The sequence below is a fragment of the Ochotona princeps genome, chromosome 17 (genome assembly GCF_030435755.1).
Source record: "Ochotona princeps isolate mOchPri1 chromosome 17, mOchPri1.hap1, whole genome shotgun sequence".
NCBI classification, from domain to species: domain Eukaryota; kingdom Metazoa; phylum Chordata; class Mammalia; order Lagomorpha; family Ochotonidae; genus Ochotona; species Ochotona princeps.
Window position 1 is genome coordinate 26,368,200 of NC_080848.1, and position 15,134 is coordinate 26,383,333.

At 48.9% G+C, this 15,134-nt stretch overlaps 1 protein-coding gene across 14 annotated transcripts in view; it reads left to right on the forward strand.

Annotated features, from left to right (window-relative positions):
• The window catches only part of MSI2 (musashi RNA binding protein 2), a 364,778-nt gene that overhangs the window by 225,584 nt on the left and 124,060 nt on the right, over positions 1–15,134 (forward strand). For all 14 annotated transcript variants that reach the window (XM_058676323.1, XM_058676320.1, XM_058676326.1 and 11 more), the window contains one exon: positions 11,154–11,202. In XM_058676323.1, the coding sequence (XP_058532306.1) occupies positions 11,154–11,202 (49 nt within the window). The remainder of the gene's footprint in view (positions 1–11,153; positions 11,203–15,134) is intronic.

Sequence of the window (15,134 nt, forward strand, 5' to 3'; positions counted from 1 at the left end):
TGTGGATGAGGCCTCCTCTCTTCCCCCGCTACTGCTATTCACCGCAGAACCTGGCTAGGCTGCTTGGACTCATGCACTGAAGCCAAGGCCAGAGTGCCTCTAGGATCTAATAGACCAGGGCCCACCTCCTGTGCAAGTGCTGAAAGGAATGGGGAGGGATGAGTTAGGAGACAGGCAGACACCATGACACAGTGATGCGGAAAAGCCCTCGGATCACCCCAAACACACGGTCCTTGCGTCTGACTGTGTAGGCAAAGCTGTGTTGAGCAGATGGATGAGTCCTGTCCGAGTGTGCCACCCAAGCTCCCCTCTCTGCCTTTCATCATCCCTGCCAGCCAGATTGCCACAGCCAGCAACATAGACACTGTCTGAAAGTAGGGCCAGGTGAGCCACACACTCACTGTTCCTGCCCCAGGGGCCCTGGCCTCTCCAAGATGCTGACAACTCCCAGCCCCCATCTTCCAACCTTGAATTTCCCTAGCATATTCTCCTGACAGGGAAAAAAAAGCTGCAAATGGCCCCAGAGATTGATATTGGGATTGGAATTTAGACTGTGCCGGCTCACAGAACCTTGCGTATGTCCTCACTGCCTTCCCCGAAGCGGAAGGCTGCAGCCACGCTTGTCACCGGCTGAGATTGCATTGGCCACAGGAGATGTGGATGATTTTTCCATTTGGTCCTGATGTTTATTTCATGCCCATCAATATCAGCCCAGATCCAGGCAGATGAGCTGGTTATTTACAGGCTGTGCGTTTTTCACACTTGGTAATTAGAACCCCTTCCCCTGTTCGGTCAGAGTCGTGGAGATCCATTTCGGCAATTAGCAGTTTAGTATTTGTTTAATGGGAATGCAAGAGAATGTTACGGTGCATCAGTGCTCTGCTAATGATGTGCCTTTTTTTTCCTCTGGAGCTGGCGGGTTTTGGCCTTTTTCACAGTGGGTAAGGATTCTTTGGGGAGAGGTGAGCTGAGGGACCAGAGTTAGGCAGCATGCCCTGCCCTACTCCCCAGCATTCTCACTCACATGCATGCAAGCATACATGCATTTACAAACAGTGTTATGAACAGACCCTACATTCCAAAGCATGGCAGCTGCCACTCGAAGGAACCTCACACAAGAGGCCATTAGGCCAGATGCCACTTGCATGTGACAGCTGTCAGCCTGCCAGATCCAACTGCTTGTCCTCGAACAGCTCCTGTTGGCCTCTCTCTGGGTCCCTTTCCCACTGCCTCCCTTCCTGTACCTCCTCCTTGCCAAGCCTTAATCCCCAGAGAGAGCCACCTGTTGGCCCATCCAGGTTGGTGCTGGGGCCCAGGGATTTGCCTGTCTAGCCAGTGTGCACAGTTTGGAGGTAGGGCTGCTTGAACTCCAAGGCCAGGATGCGCCTGCCACGATGCACCTGTACTGAGATAATACATGGCATTGGGTGTGGCTCCCATTTTGATTATAGAGTATGCATGAGTGTATCTGCACCCCCAGTGTGGCTGAAGCAGGGTGTTGCCAGACAGAGCAGAGAAGAGAGCCAATATCTCAGAAAACTGGGCACTCCCTGGCTTTGCCTTCAGTTTTGAAAATGGAGACAGCTTTGGGATTCTTAGCATACATTGCACGATATGCATTTAAGTGGGCCAGGTCCTTAACCCTCTACCTAGTTCCAGCTGGGCTGCCAGCTTATCCTGTGGCTGGGAAGGGCCTGGTAACTTCTATGGTAATCTCTATGGCTGTTAGAATTCTGCCAATTAAATTGAAGAGACCCTCCTTCCGCACATCATTCTCCTCTCCACAGCGTTGTCTTCTCTTCTGAGCCTACCAGGAAAATGTCCATCTGTCTTGAGTCCTCTGATTGTCTTTCCCAAGTTTCAGATCTAGTGGTTTTTTGTTTGTTTGTTTGTTTTGTTTTTTAAAGATGTCTTTATTTGAAAGAGAGAGGAAGAGATACACACAGAGGGAGGGAGGGAGGGAGAAAGAAGAAGAAGAAGAAAAAGAAGAGATATTTTCATTCATTAGTTCATTCACCAGATGACTGCAGTGGCCAGGACTGTGCCAAGCTGAAGCCAGGAGCTTCATCTGGGTCGCTCATGTGCATCTCAGGGGTGCAAGCACTTGGGCCACCCTCCACTTCTGGATAGGGTGTATAGTATCTCGGACACAAGCTGCCATGCACGTGAGACATATGTCAGAGACTGCAGCTTACCAATTATGTCACAACACCCAACAGACAATAGTATGATGACAAACCTTAAAAACTCAAAATGGAATGCGATTCAGGGAGACAAACAGAAAGTGCAGGGACACATCTGGTTTTAAATCCTGCTTCCATTCTCCAGTGCATCTGAGAGCCTAAACAAGTATCTGAGTCTCCATGAACCACTATTTCCTCACCTATAAAATGGGTATGATAGTATCTCCCTCAGAGTTATTGGGAGAATTAAAAGAGCTTTGCAAATTGCCTATTACACTCCAACAAATGATGGCTGTTACAACAATCATTTCCAGGGAAATAGCTCATGACTTGGAGTCTGATGTGTACTTGTGAAGTGGAAATCCCTGAGCAGGAGGCTGTGCCTCTGCATAGTGAAATCTCAATCTCCAGGGAGGGTCGCCTGCAGACCTGTACCCCTCGGTTCCCATGGGCAGGCATCCGTTTGTGAGATCCACGTCTGCTGTCTGAGAAGTACTGGTGTGTTGTTTTGCTTGAGTTCAATAGGAAAATAGGAGTGGACAGTTGGTACAGTGAAGATGCCCACATCCATATCACAGTGTGTGAGTTTGAGTCCTGGCTCTGCTCCCAACTGCAGCTTTCTACTGATGTGTAACCTGGGATGCACCTGTGGTGATTCAAGTGATCAGGTCCCTGCCACACATGTGAAAGGTCCAGATTATGTGCCTGGCCCCTGGCTTTCTGCCTGGCCCAGTCCTGACCTTGTGGCCATTTGGGAGAGTTAGTAAATCGAAGATAGTTCTCTCTCCTTTTTTTCTATCTCCCTCCCTCTCTTTCTCCTTCCTTCTCTGTCTCTTCTTCTATTAGTCTGACTTTCAAATAAATAAATAAATCCTAAAAAAAATTGGTGCAATAGGGTTGTGGTGTATCAGGTAAAGCTGCCACCTGCAATGCTGGCATCCCATATGGATGTTTATTTGTGTCCTGGCCAATACACTTCTGATTGTGCAGCAGAAAATGGCCCAGGTTTTTGGGAGTCCTGCACCCATGTGGTAGACCTAGAGGAAGCTCCTGATTTCAGTCTGGCCCAATCCTGGTCATTGTGGTTACCTGGCTAGTAAACCACTAGATGGAAGGTCTCTCTCCTTCTCTTTCTTTCGCTATCTCCCTTCCTTCCTTCTTCTCCCCTCCCTCCCTGTATCTGTAACATTTTAAACAAATAAAAATAAATCTTTAAAAAATAAATGTAAAAGACCCAGTTTGATAGCCTAGTGGCTAAAGTCCTCACTTTGCATCTACCGGGATCCCATATGGACACCGGTTCGGGTCCCAGCTGCTCCACTTCTCATTCAGCTCCTTGATTGTTGCCTGTGAAAGCAGTAGAGGACAGCCCAAAGCCTTAGGACCCTGCACCCAGATGGGAAACCTGGAAGACGCACCTGGCTCCTGGCTTCAGATTGGCTCAGCTCTAGCCATTGTGGCCATTTCGGGAGTGTGCCAGCAGATGGAGAATCTTTTTCTCTGTCTTCTCCTCCTCTCTGTATATCTGACTTTCCAATAAAAATAAATAAATCTTTAAAGAAAATAAATTTAAAAACTTGAAAAGTGGCATAGCCCCACAAGAGTGAAGTGAGGTTAAAAAAAAAAAAGCTAAGAAAGAATCCTATTAATGGGAATGGAGTATTCTAAACAGCTTATGGCTAGGAGCATTCTCCAAAGAGTTCAGGAAATAAACTTAATGACATTGAACTACATGCTAAGAAAATGGTTTAAATGACATGTTTTGCATTAGATATATTTTGTCACAATTAGAAGTTCAGGAGGAACTAAGCAAGTTGGTGGCAGAAGCAAACCCAAGTCTAGTAGTCTTGGGGATGAAAGAGCAATGCCTGCAGAAACAGCAGCAGCAGCTGGACAGAAGCTCTAAGGGAACCTAGGCTAGGGCAGCCCTCCAGGACTGAAGACTCTGACACCTGCTGATGTAAAAACCCATATGCCCAGGAGGACTGGAGCAAGCCTCTGAACCTGGGACCAGGGACTGCCAGCTCTGGGAAGACCAGTGGGGAAACTGAGGCTCAGGGAATTTGCAACAAGCCCTGTCTGAAGGAGTTGTTGTGAAGACCAAAGCAATGAAAGGCAACCAGGAAAATATTGGTGCTTGTTGGCAAATAGTCTTCCTGTTGGTTTTCACATTCTGTGTTCAGGTTTTGTTCTTGCTGAGCTGCTGCCAAGATAGCTGTTGGGGAGCTGCATGCTGTGGGGTGCCAGTATGCAAGAGCCCATCAACACATTTGTATTAGTGTCATTTCTGTGCACTACTATCGGAATTAAGACCTGGCCCTGCTGTACCAGCCATTCAGAGTACCAGCTCTCATCTGGGTTTACTCCTGCATTGTTGCTGTTCTATCCCCCAAATCCTTCCCCGCCACTACCCCTCCCAATCTATTATACTGACATTCCAGCCCAGAGCGTGACCCCACAGCAACCACTGGACCATCCTTCCAGGAGCACCAGTGAGTGGTCACAACCCACCGATGGAGGCTTCTGTATTTACTGCTGTGTACTGCTGTGATGCCCAGCCTGCTCCCTCTTCTGCTGCCTTTTCCCTCGTGGGATGAGTTAATCACACCTTGGGCACGGCAGCAAAATGCTGTATCAGAAACCTAAATGCTTACCATGAGCTTTGTGGGGGTTGCCATTGGTGTTTTTGTCCTGGCTGGTTGGGTAGCGGGAGGTGTAGTGCCATACTTTCTGTGTTCTGGAATGATCCTGGGACTAGACAGCCTCTATCTTTACACAGGCTCCAGCATCATGCCCTGAGTTGTGCCACCACATCTGCGAGTCTGTGCTGCTGTGGCCTTAGTCCCTGGAGTTCCCAAAGCATCACAAGGCCTGTGAAGCCGTAATGCACTACAGTATTGCTTTTGAGATTGTTTAAGTTAACACTCCAAGCATCTGAATGGGAGCAGGAAGAGAAATTCAAGGGCATTTGTTCTGGAGGAGTTTAAAGATCTGGATTTCTTTTCTTCTCTCTGCCTTCCCCCTTGCATTTGACCCGATTATTTAAGGATGGCTGGAAGTGCCATTTCCTGCTTCGTTCTTGATATGTGTGCTGTGTGGGTGTATGCATATCCCAAGCTGAGCAGGAAGTTTCTCGGGGCATGTGTGGACCACAGCAAAGCTCTGGAACAGCCTCACAGAGCAGAGTTTGCACAGCACCAGCGGGGGAGTAGATGATCCCAGATGTTCTCCCAGGAGCCTCTACTGACTGTGTTAGCATTCCAGGCAGGCAGGAAGGCTTAATGAATGGGTCTCAGCAGCCACCCCTAACAATCCCTGTCTTTCACAGAGGGGAGCCTGAGGATAGAGCAGGGAGGTGACTTGTCCACCTCGAGCCCTTGATGCAGCTAGGATTAGAACCAGGGCTGTCCCCAGGCTTTCCGTGGTGCTGCTTGCCCCACTTGGCTGTACCCTCCACCTGCTCAGTTGTCATCAGCAACTTGTTTCCCTGTAGCCAGCTCCTAGGAACAAGTTTTCTGTTTTGTGTTTACTGTCCTGTTTTGTGCTTGGGGAACCCAAACTCAGCAGTCTTTTTTTTAAAGACTTTTTTTACATTTTAAATTTTGAATTATATTGCACAATTCTGTATAGTCTGGGATTCCCCTCCTCCCAATTCTCACTCCTCGACTGATTTTTTTTTCCCATATTGTCACAACAGTATATTCCTTCATAAGGCATTACAGTTCCATCAGTCTGCTATTGAAGTGTGCCCCGACATTGCTGGTACAGACAATGTCAGACAATCCATCATCCCATTGTCTAGATATGTTCAGCACTTTCATTGGGAGTCCATCTTTTGTTTGGAAGTAGGGATGCATGCTGCATTGTGTCTTCACATCTGGATATGAAGAATCCATCAATATGCATTCCAATCTATTTTTATTTTTATTGGAAAAGCAGATCAGATATATGGAGAGAGTGAGAGACAGAGAGAAATATCTTCCATCCGCTGGCTCACCCTCCAAATGCCACAGTAGCCAAAGCTGAGTTGAGCCAAAGCCAGGAGCCAGGAGCTTTTTCCAGGTCTCCCATGTAGGAATGGGGTCCCAAGGCTTTAGACGATGCTCTACTGCTTTCCCAGGCAACAAGCAGGGAGGAGGATAGGAATTGGAATAACCAGGACATGAACCAGCACCCATAGGGGATCCTGGTGCAAGGTGAGAATCTAGCCATCGAGCCATGGTGCTGGACACAAACTACACAATGTTTGGCAGAGAGTCAGTGAGTATCCTGGACAGGGGAAGGGGGAAGGAAGACAGATACCCCAGAGTTAACACCTTCTGGCCAACTGACTTGATAAATAAAATGTTTGGGTGCCCTTCATGTAGTGGGTATCTGAGTTGCAAGACCACTCCTAAGGTTTCATATTTGGACAGCATGATTACTGGGCTGGCTGAAGTCTGACCCCTGGATACAGTCATCACCATCTGGTTACTTCTAAAATCACTTGGCAAAAATGTCTGGCTCACTATAAACCTTTTGGCTCATGGAAAGTGGGTTCACACATTTATTAGATGAATCAGGATTAGAGATGTATCACCTGCTGGCCTGAGTGGTAATTGTGGATTTTCATGGTGCCTGTGTCATGAGGATCATGTTGCCAGTCCCTCTGGGTACTTCTGGGGTTCCTGACTCCAGCTCTGCCACTGGGATAAGATTTCTTGGAGGTCCCTTCATGTCCTCATACCTGTCTCCCATTTGGGATGTGGCACTAGGTAGCTTAAATACTCAGTTCAAAATTATCCCTTCTTCCACCCCTTTTCTTGCCTCATCTCTGGTTTACTTTCCAGTATTCAACTAATACTCTTTTATATTCTGAATGCAATCATTTCCATTTTTTAAAAGCAGGGACCCTGTATTTGTTACCTAGTGCCAAAAGAATGTTGTATAACCTCAGTGACAATAACTCACATTATCTGGGATGACTGCGGATCTTGGCTGACCTCCCTTGCCTGTGTTGGGGGTGACTGGCTGTCACCGGATCCGTCGTTGGGCATCTAGGGTGACTTGGCCCAGCTCCACGTGTCTCTTGCTCTCCAGCAGGCTAGCTTGGTGATAGCTTTCTCACGGTGATAGCGGAAGTGTCAGAGAAAGAAGCAGAATATGCAGATCCTATAATTAGGCCTAGAAGGGGCCCAGCAATGTCTATCTTGACCACCATAAGTCAAGATGGGATTCAAGGACAGGGAGTGACTCTGCTGGCCCATAGGGTGCAGTTGGAATCAGTGTGCCATGGAGCTGTGTGACTTGTGTCTGATTTGTGCTTGGCTGATGCTCTACTTATGGTAAGTATCCAATACATGTGTGTTGCATGTTGTTGGAGTTGCCACTGCTAGATTTTCCAGGCAAGGTATGTCTGACTGCGTGGTACACTCATTGGTAGGAGTTTATGTATTGAGAGGAAAGATTTTGTATCATCCAAGCAGACTCTGAACTCTGCGTGTCTTGTGTTCAAAGGCAGCTTGGTTGACAACAGTCCGTTTGCTTATCATTATTTCCTTGTGGATTCCACCCTCGCCATTTTCATGTCCCTAGAATGCTGGGGAAAGAGGAGCAAAGAGAGAGGGCAGTGTGACCTTGCCAGCATAGGCCAGTCACATCCAGGAGAGCAGCGGTGCTCCCTGCATTGAACACTTGAGTGTGTTGCAAAGCGGACAACAGCCTCTGCCCTTCCACTTTTGGAAGATTGTGCTCTTCCATGCCAGCAGCCACATCAGCACCACCTGGGACTTGGGCTCATCTAGAAGTCTCTTTTCTTTGCTTTTTTCCATCACAAAGAGGCAACAGTATGGACACAGAGTTACATTGTAAGCCTGCCACAAGTCACTGCAAGGCACATCTCAGGCTAGAGTCAGTGCCTTCTCTCAAAACCGACCATACTGGTGCCAGGACAGGGGAGAGGGCAGGCAGGGGCACAGACCCCTATTGTTCCCTCTGCTCACAGGGATCCTGGGGCACCTGGGTGCCCAACTCTGGTAGGGAGAAATTTGTATAACAGGTGAAGGCATCCACAGCACAGCATACATAGCAGTGTTAATCCCCACAAGGAGACTGGGGAGGTGTTTATCCAAGGGTTAGTGGTATTTTCCACCCAGGCAAAAAAAGTTCTGCCCCCAGCCCCTGGACCTTAGTGTTAATGCAAGTGATTGAACAGTCAGCCAGTCTACCTGGGTTTCCCTGGAGTCCAGTGGGGGCAAAGGGAGAGGGAGGCCCAGGGAGGTGTCAGCTTGCTGGCTCATGGGCTGAATGCAGTCCCCTCCACTGTGCCCTGTTAGGCCCCTTTGAAGGAGGCTCACACAGGCCGCTTGTGTTTGATTTGCACAGAACCGTGAGAACCAGTCCCGTATGTGAAGCCGTGTGTTCCTTCTATTCAGTCTTTGTATATTCAAATTCTTCTAGTTTCAGCTCTTGCTGTTCTGCCAGATTTCCATCGCGTTGATGGCTTCTCTGAATTAATAAGTGTTTTTGCAATCACTGAAAACTTTTCTCCCCCTGCCCAAGCACTGGGACTTATCCATATTGATTTTTTTCCCCTCCTCTTTGCTCTCTCCTTTCTAGCTACTTCTTAGATGTTGCATTTTGTAAAGTGTTAATAGAATTTTTCTTTCTCCCTGACACTTTATCTATTCAGGAGGTCTTTGCGAGTCCTATTGTACCACTAGGCTATAGAGGAGAGAGCTCTATTCTTTGCCACAATGGCCATCCTAAAAACATACACAGACCCTCCCCCACACTCATCAGGGTGGACTCAGTGCAGGGAGGGCAGTGGGCTAGAGAGCCAGTTCCACACTATGGAAGAAGGACTTTGCAAATCCTTTTTTTTTTTTTCAATTCAAAATATTTCTTTCCTAAGGGGATCTGTGTCTAGTACCAAAACATGGAGGGAGGCTGTTTTCCTTACTGTGAAGCATTTTCAGTTCAAAATAAGGATTTGGCAAGCAGCTCAGGTAAAACAGAGATGCGTGTGAAACATTTGTCACGTTTCCCTGCAGGCTGCACCCCAGGCACTGAATTTTTTCTGGGGTGCTGAGTCTGAGCCGCTGCCGTGTGCTCGTTTGTGACTGCCTTGTGTACAAACACACCAGCTGTTGTCACCGTGCTCCTGCCCCAGTGCTGTGTGGGAGGGAGCTGGCTGACCGCTGGCTCTTGTGTGTGTGTGGCCTCAGCAGGTGCCTTGGATGGGTATCTGAGGAGAGGCCTGCAGGAGGAGCCCTGTTCAAGCCATCTCCAGGACACCATGAACTACAGTTAGTTTCTAGCAAGAGAGAGGGTAGCTGACTGCTAGAGGAGTCCCCAGGCAAGGCCATTTTCCTCCTAGTCACTGAATTCAAGCATGGGGACCAGAAGGGCAAGGCCCCAGGAGTCCATTTGTTCAGGTGCTGTTGCTTAGCAGCCAAAGGGGCCCTGAGGATTTTTACTCTAGACCCATCCCTCCAAGGCCTGAGTGACCTGCCCACCTCCCTCTCCCACTGTTCCCTTGATGTTGCTCTTTGTGACTATTATTTTCATTATCATTATTTTCCATGATCAAGTTTTGTAGGTGTAAGGATTCTGTATACCCTGCCTTCCTCTCCTGCCATTTTCTCCCATCTTAACACGGTAAAATAGTCCTTCAGTAACAGTTTTAACATTCGGTTATTTAAGTGTATCGTGGCACTGTGGGTATAGAAAAAATCGATGCTGCTCTTCCCCATTATGTTTGAAATCATCTAAAAGTAGATTTGATTCGTCTGGAGGTGCCGCTTTACACCTCACTGTATTACCTCCCCAGGACTGGGGGTCTGGGGGACACTCTGCCCTGAAGTTCTCTGTGAACCTGGGAGGCCATCTTCTCCCAGCCACGCCACAACACCAGACTGCCTCAAGGCCAGAACACTCACTAGCAGTTTTTGCTTCCCCACAGCTACATTGGGATTAGATTGTACATTTATGACCAAAATGAAAGAGGCACGGTGCTCACCTGGCGGGACCATGTGCCCTCCCTAGGTGAGTGGCTGATCAGTTAGGTGGATGAACCTGCTCAAGAAGTATGTGTGTAACTGAGTGTTGAATCCTAAGAGTAGGTTTTGAAGCCAAATCTACTTAATTCAGTGTGTGTTTCTTGAGGTCTATGTAGAAATTGAGTGCACAGCCTGAAATCTTACAGTTGGAAACACCCAAAAGTGTTGCAAGATGTGTGGGGGGCTCTGGAAGGGATTTGACTGAGAGCCAGGGCGTGCCTGGGTGGTCCTCCACTGCCAGGTCTTTGAAAAGGCCTGGGTATGGATGTGTCAGTGTGCTCTGGCTTCCCCAACAAAGGGCTTTGGAAAGGGTGGCGTGAACGACACAAATCTGTCTTGTCACAGTTCTGCAGGGCTGCTTTCCTCTGAGTTGTCTATCTGCTTGATGTTTGGATGCTGTCCTCCCCTTTGTACACACACACACACACACACACACACACACACACACACACACATATACATATACCTGTGTGTGTGTTGTATGTCCGTCTGGTCTCTCTTTCTTACAAGGATTCCCATCCCATTGGTTTAAGACCCCCTATGTGACCTTACTTTCTACTAGTTAACTTTCTGAAGCTCCTGTTGCCAAATCTAGTCACAGTCAGAGATTTTTGGGGATTAGGACTTCAACACAGGAACTTGGGGTGACACAGTTCATTCCATCTAGATGTTTAAGTGTCATGGCTTGTGTCTAGGAGCAATCTAAATGTCCCAGATGGAGCCAGGAGCATGTCAGTGCAGCACACCACATGTCAGTGCATGCTACACCACTGCTCTGGCCCAATGTTTTTGCTTTTAATACTCTTTAGTCAGCAACAGTTGCTTCTATAACGAAAGCTACTCATACCACATGCACACATGGCCCAGATGATGATTTTGTATATTTTGTTAAGATTTCTAAGGCAGCCTGTCTTCTCTGTTTGTCTTGCAGGTGGAGGATGCAATGCTGATGTTTGACAAAACCACCAACAGACACAGAGGTAAGATCCCCCTCACTGAGCCTCCATCTCTTCTCAACCCCACACCCCCTGACAGAAGAACAGCCAAAGAATCTAGAATCAAGCAGGTGCAGGTGACCATGAGCTAAAGTTTTGTGTGAGTGTAAAACTACAGTAACACAGAAGTCCAAATCCTGGCCAGTTACAAAACCAGTTTCCTTTCAGCTTGGAAACTGGTCTCCTTAGGTGGCCACCCCAAGCGCACACATGCAAGTAGATCCACCTGCCTAGTCCCTTGGTAACTTCAGTAACTACTTGATCCAAGCGGAAATTATTTGCAGCAGTTACTCAGTTGAGTTCCCAATTTGCATGGAAGAAGGTGGTTGAAAATCATACTGTCAATCTGAACAGAGAGAGGGAAACTGGCTCGTCTTGGTTTTGTTGGATGTGCATAGCGATGACAGACTTTGAAAATGCCCCTGGCACCTTGAGAGCTGCGGGACAATACATTTTTGGTTTTTCTCCTGTGCTGCTGCTGTCCAATCTGTGCTATAAGCCTGGGGTCTGAAATCCCTTAAAATGACTGCAAATTGTTGTATCTTGGCAATTTTCTTGGGAAAGGTCCTTAGTCTTGGACAGATGGACACAGGGGCTCTCCCGTTCCTTCCTCAATCCCCCCAGCCACATGTTAACTACTGTTGCCTTAAACAGAAAAATGAGAGGAATCTAGAAAATCCTGTCCGGAGGTCATAGACTCAAAGGTACTTGTGAGTTAGTGATCCTGGAAGCCCCAAGTTTCTGGAGGCTCCGGCTACTACGGCAGAGCCTCTTGAGGGGGAGGTGACATGGAAGGACGTGGGGCATTTGCAATAGAGGGAGGCTGTGCATGAGCAGTGTTCCCATGGTACTTGGATTACATTTAGGTGCTTCCTGAGTTGTTTACATTCCTGCTGTCACCTGTGATTAGAAGCAGTTCCCCGGCCCAGACTGTGTGTCTTTCCTGTTTGGAGAACACAGGCTGAGCGGGGAAGGGGGCGGGGTAGTGGGAGTCACGGCTGGCAAGGGTGGGAGGACTGGCTGTCCTGGCGTGCCTGGTGGTGTGGCCTCCCGTGCTTGCATCCATCGGCATCATGCCTGGGGTGGGGAACTTGAGTTTCGGACAGTGATAGCATCAAGGGGTGCTTATGGAGGCAAGAGACGGGTAGGGGCAAGGAGGAATGGAGGGGAGAGTGAGCTTGTGCAGAATGCTTGGATGCACAGAATGATTCCCTACCCTAGTCAGAGCTAGGAAAGTGGGATGAAGTTTGCAAGGGCCATGGGCACCTATGCTTCCCTACCATGTCCACCTACGTTGTATACATCTGGCGGGGGGTTCCAAAGCATGAGTCCCACTGAGTCTTCTGAGCACCCCTTCACATCAGCCTGGAGCATTATTATATTATGACTCTGGGAAGATCACGGCACCTTTTCTTGCCTCCCAGTTTATTCATCTGTGCAATGGGAATAACAGTTTCACCTCCCTCTAGGATTGTTTGGAGAGTGTTAAGTGAAGCCCATGGCCAGCCATGCCATGTGTGAGCTCTCGTCATTGTCATGATCACTGTCATCATCTCCCAGGCTCTGAGGAGGCTCACTCATGGCACCCAGGGTTCCAGCAGGAGCCTGAAGCTAAGACTTCTGGCTCTTTGTCTGATGGGGACAGGTTTGGTCAGAAGGTGCTTTTCACCTGTTTATTTTAAGCATGGCTGATACCATGCAATGGGTGATGCCAGAGCTCACCATCCTGGAAAAGTCCTGGGAGGCCTCAGGCCCTACTGCAGACCTTGGAAAGCCAGTGAGGAGAGGTATTTTCTGGTCTCTCGGTGTCAGGCCCTGGACCAGAGGCTTCCACAGGGGTCACCACCTCATCAACCCTCACAGCTGGGCAAGGACAGAGGTTTGTTCTCTACAAGAAGGGGCAGTGATGTGGTGAGACCACCCAGCTGCCAGGGGCATCAGGGCATCAGACTTCTGTGTCATGCAGGGTTCTCTCTAATCAGATCTCTGCCACAAGGGGTGAAGCCTCTTTGTTTACCCAGAGGGAAAGAGTCTGGCACAGGAATGAGTGGTGGTCAACCCTGGGTGGCCAGGCTGGGAAATGTGGCCTGTGATGAGGTAGAAGAAGGGCGTGCTGGGATCTGGCACTCATGGTGGCTTCAGGGCATCCTTGCTGGCCTGCCCAAGCACTGGAGAGAGAGTAGGCAGAGCCCTGGTGCCTGCATCCTCCTTGCCCACTGAGGCAGACTCTGTACCAGCATTTGTTTGCCAGGCCAAGGTTAGCACACCTATAGCCAATGCAGGAGCATCATCCATGAGGACCAAAGCCAGAGGGGATGTAGCTTGTTCAGAAATGATTGCAGATTTGAAGACTGTCCCAGAGCATGGAGACAGGACTGGTACTCTTCCAAGCTTGTTTGTCTCCTGCCTAGGGCAGAAAAGAAGGTAGATGGAACAGGTATGCCAGGAAGTTTCCTCCCTCATCCTCCTGCTGGCCCCTCTCCAGGGCTTTCTTTTCTTCTGTTGACCCAAATCCAGAAGCCAGGAGACTCCTCCCAGTCTCCCATGTGGATCAGTAGCCCAAGGGCTTGTGCCTTCTTCCACTGCTTTCCCAGGCCATAAGCAGGGAGCTGGATTGGAAGTAAAGCAGCCAGGACACAAACTGGCACCTCTATGGAATGCAGGCATCGTAGACAGAGGTTTAGCTTCAGAAGTCATGGCTCTAGTCCCAATACTGCTTTTCCAAGCAGCAGTTTCCTTTGGAACTGGATGTGAAAGCTATGGTGTAATGCTTAGAGATAAATGAATTCAGAGCCCACAGCCGCACTGGGAAGAAAGTTGGAGTGGTAGTGATGGTGTTTCTTCTCAAGGAGCAGATAAGTCACATTTACATAGCAAGTGAGCCCCCTGTCCGGGCCTGACAAGTGTGGATTTGGCATCAGGAGTGATGCCAATCACCTGCATGACAATTTATTTCCCTGTCCACAGACCTGTGGGCTGGGCCTTGCTGGCACTGGGGGGACAATACAGGAGACCAAGGGCCTTCCCCAGAGGGTGACGTCCTCCACAGGCAGGACAGGGCCCCCACCAGTCTCTTCTCCAGAGAGTGGGCCCTGCATGTATGGGGGTCTTCTTGCTCTTTTCAGAGCTTAGCCCTCTGTCTAGCTCTGCTTTCCTAACTTTTCCAAACTTCTCAGGTTCCGTCTACAAAATATACAGGAGCTAGGATTGAGGAGCCCCAGGACCTGAGAGAGAGAGAAAAGGAACTTCCTTCACTCTCAAGATGCTCACAGTGGTCAGACCTGGACCAGGCCAAAGCCTGGAAGCTGGCACTCCATCTGGGTCTCCTGCATGAGTGGCAGGGACCCATGTACTCAAGCAAGTACTTCAGCCTTCTCCTGATGCCTTTCTGGATCCATATTAGTAGGAAATAGATCAGAGGTAAAACCCAGACTCAAATTAAGGCACTCTGATCCGGGACATAGACATTTTAACCCTATACCCTGTCCTCGACTTTTAATCAAGATAAAATGTTTCAGATGAGTTCTGGGTTTGTTTGTTTTTGTAACTGGGGGGAAGGGGAGCTGTCGCCGAGGTGGTTTGTGAGGAATTGTCCTGGGAGGGAGACTAGCAAGCTGAGGGAGAAGCCAGCCTATTCCTCCCCCTGCAGGGCTGGTCCCTCTGCCCCAGCTGGGGGAGTGCCATCTACCCTTTCTGTCTACATGAGCAGCCACTGGGTATAGCCCCTCCGTGAAGTTGGTGTGACCCAGGCTTCCTTCCACAGGATATCCTGAAGAGGCTATCTCCTGGATGAACTTCCAGGAGCAAGGAAAGATTCTTCCCTTCCTGTTACAGTGTCCGCTGTGGTGGCGTCAGAGCTTCCTGGCTGTCTAGTTGGCCATGGTAACTACCTCGGGAGATCAGGCATCACCACATCC